At 36.6% G+C, this 10,105-nt stretch overlaps 1 protein-coding gene across 1 annotated transcript in view; it reads right to left on the bottom strand.

Annotated features, from left to right (window-relative positions):
* ADCY3 (adenylate cyclase 3) overlaps nucleotides 1-10,105 on the bottom strand; it is a 68,503-nt gene that overhangs the window by 11,151 nt on the left and 47,247 nt on the right. The window contains 6 exon segments of the mRNA XM_015812986.1: nucleotides 1,482-1,598; nucleotides 2,339-2,426; nucleotides 4,320-4,481; nucleotides 5,351-5,493; nucleotides 7,231-7,350; nucleotides 7,711-7,873. Of these exon segments, the coding sequence (XP_015668472.1) occupies nucleotides 1,482-1,598; nucleotides 2,339-2,426; nucleotides 4,320-4,481; nucleotides 5,351-5,493; nucleotides 7,231-7,350; nucleotides 7,711-7,873 (793 nt within the window).

The raw sequence follows: 10,105 nt of genomic DNA, 5'->3' as shown, positions 1-10,105 counted from the left end.
TAAATAAATAAATAAATAAATAAATAAAAAGGATGTCCTAATGCCACTGTACAGGACTTTAGTCAGACTCCATTTGGAATACTGTGTCCAGTTCTGGAGACCTCACTTTAAAAAGATATCAATAAGATTGAATGAGTTCAGAGATGGCCAAAATGGTGCAAGGTCTGAGGAACAAAACATATCAGGAGAGACTGGAGGAACTGAAGATGTACAGCCTGGAGGGCAGAAGAGAAAGGAGGAACATGATTGAAACCTTTAAATATATTAAGGGTGTAGAATAAGGTTCTAGAAGGCAGTATTTTCAATATGAAGCAGAAATCAAGAACACGGAGGCATAACCTGAGACTGACAAGAGGGCAATTCAAAAGTAATGTTAGAAAGTATTACTTCACAAAAAGAGTAGTGGAAGTTTGGAATCAACTTTCAGGGGAAGGTAGCTGGTCATTCATCAGTAAACATGCATGGGATAATCACATGTCCACCATTCAACAAAAATTAAAAGATAAAAAAACCAAAACAAAATAAAAAATAAAGATAATTAAAAAAAATAAATTTAAAAGAAAGCAAAAAAGAAAAGAAAACCCCCTCAAATGCAGACTCAATGGACCACTGTCCTTTTCTGCTGACAGTTTTCTCTGTTTTTTCTACGCATCCAACTCTTTCCTTTTGATTTATGAAAACAGTCTGTTCAAGCTCAATATGCATTACATTAAAAAAAAAAACATATCACCCAAAAGGGCCTTTTAAACCATCAAAGGATATAAAAAAAGAGCCACCACAGGGCAATCTGAAGATTTGTCTAATTGATTTTTAAACCTTGGATGTTTTCTGATGGATTAACAAAACCCAGAGTGATCCTCCTTAGCAAGGCTCCATTATCAATGCGCCATTCCAAACATGGCCAGCAATGGATAGGAAAAAGAAAAGGCACTGCAATAAACAATCCTTGTGCCATTTTTTTTAGAGAGACAGAAAGAAAAATAACACAGCCTTCATTCTCTTTCCCCACCCCTTTTGGAAAGCTCATCAAAGTTTACCACCCTGAAAATAGCAGTATTTCCATATCAGTTTTAGCATAGAAGAGCTCAAGGTCTGGTCAATTATTAACAGGTACTAAAAATAATAAACTGCAGCTGGCTTTTTACTAATTTCCCTTAATGATTTCCACTGTACAACTCTTTATGCACTTATCAAGTCAGCCAGAAAAGAAATTCACAGCAGGTGTCAAGTAGGACTGGAGAAAAGACCATGTTTTTGATGTTTTGATGTTTCAAGTTTTTTTTTTTATTTGCTTTGGAGTCTTGGAGAATGAATGAGGAGGGAGCAAGATACAAACATTAATCCTGTCTATTATCTATTCATTAAAAATCCATTTTTAACACTTTCTCAATTTTTTCTTCACCTCCAGCTAAAAAGCTAGCAGGATACAATGACATCAAGAAAGAAAAATTGTCTTTTTTTTTTTTTTAATCTTTGCTTACCATATCTACAATGTCAGCCATGGTTAGGATGAAAATGGCAGACATAGCCCAGGTGTTCCTGGCCCAACGAGTTCTGTCAATCCATGTGGAAAAAGACACGAGCTTTTTAGGGAAAACCTGTAATAATAAAAATGCACTATTTCTTTATTTAAATTTATTATAGCACTGATATAGCACCCAGCACTGATAGACTAGGAAAATAAGGATCATGTTAATTTCTTATAGGGAATAGGGATGGAAGAGAGACAGTAGCTAAGTAACATTACTATTTTTTGCATGCAAACAATTTGGCCTGTCCATAGTATCTTTAGCCATCTCCCTATTAGCAATTAATTGCATTTTCTAGAGTCATTCATTCATTGTTGTCCCAAATTCTGCCCAAAATAGCCACAATGAAAGACTTCATAGTACTTCAGTGATGGCTGGGTGATGCTATGAAGACACTATATATTATTAGCAGAAAAAATGCCTCAGTGCCTTTTTATCACCCCAGAGCTCCTGCCACTTATAACAATTGATGATGTTTTCCAGATTTTTGGAAGAGAAACCTGAAAAAAGGAAAACTGCAATCCTCCCAAATTAAAACATACTGATCCTACCCATATGAAAACAATGGCATCATCCACACTCAAGATGGAAAGTCATAGAACTGAAAATCCACATAAATGCATATGCACAGCCATACGCACAAGAAGCAAATATAGGAGTCCTACTATTATAGCTCAGGTAGAACTTCAAATAAGAAACACAAATATTTCTGGGAGCATGGTGGAAAAACTTTGTATTGGCATTGAAGAACGGCAAAGGGTGAGATTCTTACAATAGTTAACAATTGTGTGTTTTGGAGGAGACCTTACCCTGGGAAAGATGGCAGCAAGTGAACAGAGAGTCAAGATGAGTAGAAGGATTTCGCCAACAACAAATGTCACATAATTTGCTAGCAGCCTGCAGCAGAGTAGGAAATAAAAAAGAAACCACTGGATATAAAGAGGAAGATCAAAGATCAATATTTTATTCTGATTGCAGAGGTAGTCAAATTCCCCGTTATGAAAAAATATTTTTGCACATAATTTTTGGCATTATTTTATAAAATTGCTTCACTCTTGTTGCTTGCCACCTATTCCTGAAGGTCCTGGGCAGATAAGACTGACATAAAAAAAATACTGACACACACACACACACACACACTGAGCCCAAATATATATAAAAAACATCAAAAATATAAAAATGAAAAAAATGCATGTAAATGCTATATTTCTGCAGTCACCACCTTCATGTGCCCACATACCCTCTTTCTGGGCACAACTAAACACGTGGGTCTTCACAATTGTCCTAAAGCCCAAGAGGCATGAAGCTGACCAAATTTTTGCCAGAAGGAGTTCAAAAGAATAGGGACAGGTACTAAAAATGTCAATTTCCAAGTAACAGTCCCATAGGATTTGGAGGAAGTTGGTCCTATTTCATCTAGTTTAATGGGCAGATACAAGAAAAGGGGGTTCATCAATTAACCAGGTCTGGAACCACATGGAACCACATATATAATTATAGGGGGTTCTTCAATTAAACAGGTATGGAACTATAACTCTAAAGGTAACTACAAACATCTTGATTTGCACCTGGAAGCTATTTAGCTCCCAAAGCAGAGAGATCATTGCTTTGGGTGATATTGTAGAGCAGGCATGTAAAACTGCCGGCCTAAGGGGCGGATGCGTCACACCGAAACCGTGCCCACCCCACTGCTGGTAATGGGGGAAAAGTCACGATACGTCACGCAATGCCACGTGACATTGCGAGTTTGACATGTCTGTTGTAGAGGTAATAGGGAGTGGCCTTGAAGGACAGTGGGAATATCCATTCACAAGCCAATGATCAGAGAAATATGGCTTAAGCCCATTTCAAGAAACAAACTTAATAAAATGTCCCCTAATTCACATGAAGGGATGGAGGAGGGAAGCACATTCAGACTTGCAAGATTTCTTAACTGTTCTAATAAAAGCAGCTTTAAGCCTATATGATATTGGTTTCTTCATCTGGTTTACCTTAGAGGATTATATAGCATTCTGTACCAGCTATAGCTTCCATGTAGAGAATTTTACAGTAATCTCAGTGGGAGGTGATGAGGGTATGAGTGACTGTGACCGGGCTTTTTGGCCAATATTGTTTGTAATGAGTACATAAGATGAACAAAACTTCTTCTAGTCCCAATTACTACCTGCTCTTTAAGCAGAAGCTGTCAGTCTCAGAATTTCCTAAATTTCAGACCTCTGAGCTGGAGAGTACAACTCCATTCAGAGTCAGGGACTGAATATCCCTGGAAAAAATAGGCTATAAACCCAAATTGACTCTGACTTGGGGGGTTTCATTCAGAACCTATTTCTCCCCATTCAGAATTTATCAGCCTCCAGGCATTGTATCACCAGATAAACCACATTACCTGTCCCGTCTGGTAATGAAATGTTTAATTTCATCCTTAGCACTACAGGTAGTCCTTGACTTACAATCATTCATTTAGCAACTGTTTGAAGTTACAACAGTGCTAAAAGATATGATCCTCACAGTCATACAATCATGATCTGGGCACTTGGCAACTGGCTCACATTTACAATGGTTGCAGCATCCCAGGATTACATGATCATCATTTGCAAACCTTCCCAACCAGTTTCTGACAAGCCAAATCAACCGCAGCAAAAAAAAGATTGTAAAATTGGGTGTAGTAACTCAATGCCTCACTTAATAATGAATTTTCCAGTCCCAATTGTGATCATAAGTCAAGGACTACCTGTATTCTAACAACCCTGTTTGAAAGGGGCATAGCTTCACAGATCTAGCTGTACTAACCGTGGATCAATGAAGATCTCCACCATAGCAGTAAAGAACAGGACCACACATGAACAGCTGAAGGCAGCCCCGCTCTGCTTCTCCTTTTCCACAGAGTAACGTGTCTCCATCTCAGGATCAATGAAACGCATGGATAGGCGATAGGTGGACCTGCCTTTTAGCCTGTCAGATATTTAGAACATGTCAGATAGTTAGGATCCTCATCTAGGACATATGGAATTTTTAGAATACTAGTAAAATGGTAGTCCAATGTCACTGAGACTTCAAGAAAAATCACTATGCCTTTAATTGCCTACCACTGGGAGGAAATATTCTGCTTGTGGACTTCCAAGGGAATTTTATTTAGCCTTCAGAGAATGCTGGACTAGAAGAGTCTTTGTTCTGATCCGACATGGATCTTTTGAACTCCTATCTCAGCAAATAAAAAGCTGCCTCATTCTAGATGAGAATGGCCCATCTATCTCAGTTCTGGCATTAATTCTTTGAGGCCTCAGGAAGAAAGGAGCTGTTCTGATCACTGTTACTTGTGAAGCTTGTTATGTCCCTAAGAAATTCTTTAAAATCCCCCTAGATGTTATTTAAGTCTTGATTTTATTTTGAAAAACCACCTTATCAGCTTAAATCATGATTGAAAAGTCAGCTGGCTATGCTGAGGATGGCTTGTTCTTCAGTTTTATACAAGTGTCTGAGGACTAAAATAATGGCATATTCTATTACATGCTCTGTGCGAAGCTTTTTTAAAAAAATTATATTGCAGAGATTGAGACCAGATGATGAAAATATTTTCTGAACTAAGTGAATTAGCCCAATTTGTGATAAATACACAAACATAAATAAAGAGAATTTGTAGCTTGAACTGTAAGATAGAGGAAAAGTAGAAAGTAAATACAGTAAGTCTCCAGAATATTGTTTCCCACAATAAAAAATCTGAATCATGGTGAAAATCTGAAACCAAAACAGCAGTGGACATTGCTGAGAGTAAAAGCAAAAAGCACACAATTAGCTCCAAGGTGGAAGTGAAAGAGACCTACGCCTGCACAGATTCCCTCTCCAGCAAGGCCTCATTAAGCAACTTATTGAGTTCCTGCTCGTTTTCTGAGGCATCCACCACTCTCTCGGCCAAGTCACGTAAGCGAAGACGCCTTCGAGGGTTGGGAAAGGAAGGATTCACTACCTAGACAGAAAAGAAGGCAAATAAAAAGTTGTATTTTACTTTCTCCTGAAATTTAATTAAACAAGATTTTGTTTTTAAAAAAGCACAATTTCATTTATTTGTTAAATTTATTTGTCGCCCATCTTGCAGTTCAAGGTGACTCTTTTATACCAAGTAGGCTGATAGGTTGGTTCTCTGCTACCTCACCTATTTCTCCACTCCCACCTCTCCCCATCTCTCCGAAGAGGCTCTCTTCCTGCCCAGCTTAACTTCATCTCTGTTTTTGACTTTAAAAAAAAACACACACCTATTTACCATACAATTTAAACATACAATTTCCCATTTAATTTTTAAATTAAAACAACTCTTTAAAAAAAAAACAAGGAACAAAGAAGGGAATGGTAGTCATGTTGCCACACATGGTTGACACACCAGGGACATAGGCAAAAGATCTACAAAAAAAGAATTGTATAATGTGTTATGTTGAAATAGTCAACTGAAATTAACAGTTGGAAATACTGTTTGCATTTCTGAACTTATCAACTGTATAATATCTGAAATAGCAGGGAAATAGTATGCAACCTATATATTAAGGCTTCAAGTATACACTAAGCAAACTTAGTGCTTAGTATATACTTGCTTGATCACTTAGCAAGTATAGACAGGAGTGCTTAGCAGTTTTACACTGGATTACACTTATTTTAAGAACACAGGGGACTAATTCCATGGTGTTTAAGGCAAACCGCCATTGATATAGCTCACCTGTAAAGCACATTCTCTGCATGCAAATAGTTTCTTATTATTCCCTAACACAGGGGTCTCCAACCTTGGAAACTTTAAGACTTGTGGACTTCAACTCCCAGAATTCTAGGACATATGGATTCCTGCAAATACTGTATATTCTTGCTTTGACAATATGCAGAACTGTCTGGTATTTATATAGTTAAACCACCAACTGGGAAAGAGGGAGGAGCATAAGAATAGCCCGGGAGAAAGAAACCAGAAGTAAATCACATCTTCCAAGTTGATTGGAAGATGTGAACCATGACCCTACAATAAGGGAGTGGGAAATGCTTGGAATGTATATGCGTAAGGGAAGAGAAGCCAGACCTAAGTATTTCCACCATGCTGTACTGACGTCTCTGTAACCTTAATAAATGCTTTTAGGAAAAAATATGCTTGAAAGTCCTTTTAAGTGTTTCGTTAATCAGACACATGACAGTTCCCAAGGTTGGAGACCCCTGCCCTAGCAGAAGTGTAACAGATGGCATAAATCAACAAGCCTGACTGAACTTTATACCAATCCTCATCAGAGGCCTAAAGATAGGCAAGTACTTATTAGAAGGTTTCTTTACACAGAACTCTCTCATGTTTGGAACTTTGCTACAAAACTAACCTGATATTCAAAGTCTTTTGTTTCTCCTCCCTCCCTCACAACCTGCACCCATGTAAAGGGTTTTTTTTTAATTGACTAATGCTGGATTTACTGCTCTTAAGCTTCCTGTTAGTTTTATTACCTGGTTAAAGTCAACTGGTTATTGATTCCATTTTAAAGATTTTATTTTTCAAAAGCATTTTAAAATGTACATTACTCTAGAAGGACTTTAGCAATGATCCTTTTTCTACCCACAAAAAACCCCAATCTATGCACATATGCAAATATACATGGTTTTTATATTTTACACATAAGCAGTTTCTCTTGGAACATGTTTCAATGAAGCGTGTATTTATCTTTCTCTATCAATTCTGCCCCTTTACCCTAGTATCCGATTCTTCTGCCTCATCTGGAGTTGTGCAGGTTGTATTAATGCTCCCATTGCATTCTTTGGTGTTGATCAATTGAGGTGAGTTCCCATGAGAGGATGAGACAGATAACTTCTGTAACATGAAACAGAAAAAGAAAGAGAACAATGGGTATAGGGCTAGGTTAAGTGTCCAAAAGGTATTACACCTCTTGTCACAATTTCCTTCTCTAAATGCAGAGAAGTCCCAGTCAAAATAACTTTTGTTTTAGAAAGAAAAACATACAAGTGCTTAGAATAGCTTATAACAGCAGTAGCATCAAGGTAATCAATCTGAATTAAAATCAAGCATCAATCTGACAATCACAATATATCACAATAAAGAAGCTAAAAGGAAAAAGATACATGAGAACACGTTCTTCTCCTTCCTCTGATCCTAACAAAGCTGATATATGATTCCATTCTTTTCAAAGGGCCTAGTGAAAGAAATACTCACCACCCCATTGATCCCATTCTTGAGTGGCTGCTTCGGTACTACTATGAGGTAGGTGGTGATCCCCTTTTCCTTTAGGTATTCACACCGTGACCCACCATCTCCTGGTTCCACTTCAAATTCACCTTTTAAGCAGTTCATGGTGCTCTGAGAAATGTGTACACGCCTAAAAGGATCACAGAAAATGCAGTCAGCCTTAATAAAGGAGAAAATGTGAGGGCTGTTGAAGAAAAAGCCCAGAATTTTAAGGACTTTCAGAATTTACACAAATAGAATATATTACTGTCCTGAAATAAACAGAAAGTATTTTTCAGTATAACATCCCTGATAAATTTTTATTTATTTTATTTATTTTACCTATACTAGTAAACTTAAAGAAAAAGTAAAAGTGCAAGGAAAAAGGAAAAGGAGAAAAGTAAGAATATAATAAAGAGAAAATAAATACGTAAAGAAATTGCTTCCAAATCTCATCACAAGTAACAAATTTCATCACCTCCAGAGTTACAAACAATTATCTATTCATCCATTATCCTATCACATATCTATAGAGAAGTCCATAAAACGCAGTATTTTCAATTTTGGTGTCAGCAGGAAGTCCCTAAAAGGCTGCCAGTAGTAACAACATATCTTATTTTAACTTTAATTAAATATATAACTTTATATTCTTTCCTTTTACTTCTAACAGTCTCAATATTTAGTTCACTCAAATATTTTCATAGGATTTGATTTCTCTTCATTTCTTCTTTATCTGTCAATCCTCCTAGGTAAACCAGACAGGAAAACATGACAAGATGAACTAATTCTACTTTACTGTAAGGCTACATTAACAGAATCCTCCATGTCTGAAAGTACAAACTTTCCACTGTCACTTTTAACTGCTTCATCCATTAAGGTGGGCTTCATAAGTCTATTTTTCTGACCATGAAGTTCCCGCCTCTCTTCTCTGACTGTTTCCTAGGCAGTATCTCTTTCCCCCATGTAATGGAATGTGTGAATCATCCACACATTCCATTACATTTTCCCGGCACACAGAGTTTTTCAGGTTTTAATAAATCTCTTTTATAAATCTCATAAGAAAAAAAATATCCAGGTGACTTTCTTGGTTTTCATTTATATTTCTGTTTTGATTTTTAAAACGTTAGCAGGGTAGGGGTTTGTGTATATTCAGTGAGACATCCTTTTCCAAGTTATTTTTTTAGCCTGCCATTTGTAAATCCACTTTCAGTACCATCTCTATTTTGTCAGATAAATTTGTTCCACTTCTATCATTTCTTCAGTAATATCTTTTCGAACAAAGAGTCAAACATCATGACTGACACTGTTGATATTATAGCCACTAATTTCTGGCTCCATTCTTCAAAATTCTCCTTTAACATTTTCAATGTTACAATATTTTGCATTATTTTGTAGGTCCAGTGAGCTTGTATTTTTTTTTCCTCTCATCCCAGAGTCATGTCCTCTCTAGTATCCAATTTTTAATAATAAAATTACTTATCTTTGTTACATCTTGCAATAACCAAATCAGATCTATTTCCCACAAGAAGCTGTTTGTTCTTTATAATTCATTCCAAAAATATTATAATAAAACTTTCTATATTCCAAATTTATCTGCACCTTTAATCCATTTATAACTTTCTAAGATTGAAATCTTACTTAGCTTACATTTACTTAAATTGTTTAAATTCTTAAGCTTATATTTTTTTTTCATTAAGGATTGAAGAAAAATTCACCCAGTATTTTCAAACTTGACATTCTGAAGGTCTCTAAACTTAAAAGTAGTTAATAAGTAAATAAGCAATTTCTGAAAGTGATTAGAAAGTAAAATTAGCAAACTTAGTATTCTTTAAAAGGTGCTTGACAATGGTTGCAAGCAAGATGGCTATTCCCATCGTCTCCCGACATTCACACTGGTGGGAGACTGCTGACCTGCGGTCTCCTGGCAGGGAGCAGCCATCCAGAGCAAATATGGGCAATCTTCCATCATCGCTTTATCCGGAGAAGTTCCAAGGAACCTGTCTACTCACCAGTTCCTTGGTCTTTGCTACAGTTATCAGACAACTTCAGTCCATCATTCCTTTCCCCGAAGCCCACAATAATACATTATCAAGTACTATCTTTCCCATGTTTTAGGATACCCTTTTCAAAAGAAGCGACAACTGGACAAGCGACAACTGGACAAGTGGACATAATTTCATTTCATTTTCATTTCATTTTATTAAATTTATACCCCGCCCTTCTCCCGGAGGACTCAGGGCGGCTTACAGCCAGTTTAAAAACAATAATACAATACCATACAAAATTTAAAAATGATTAAAAATAAATATTTGAATAGGCCGCTTCTACTAAAATTTTGTTAAAACCAATTAAAATACCCCTAGGCCAGTCCTGCCCGCTGAAA

This window comes from Protobothrops mucrosquamatus, unplaced genomic scaffold (genome assembly GCF_001527695.2).
Source record: "Protobothrops mucrosquamatus isolate PMUCROS unplaced genomic scaffold, P.Mucros_1.0 scaffold125, whole genome shotgun sequence".
In the NCBI taxonomy this organism is placed as follows: Eukaryota; Metazoa; Chordata; class Lepidosauria; order Squamata; family Viperidae; genus Protobothrops; species Protobothrops mucrosquamatus.
The sequence above is the reverse complement of the archived record's forward strand: the minus strand, read 5'-3'. Positions and strand labels throughout refer to the sequence as shown.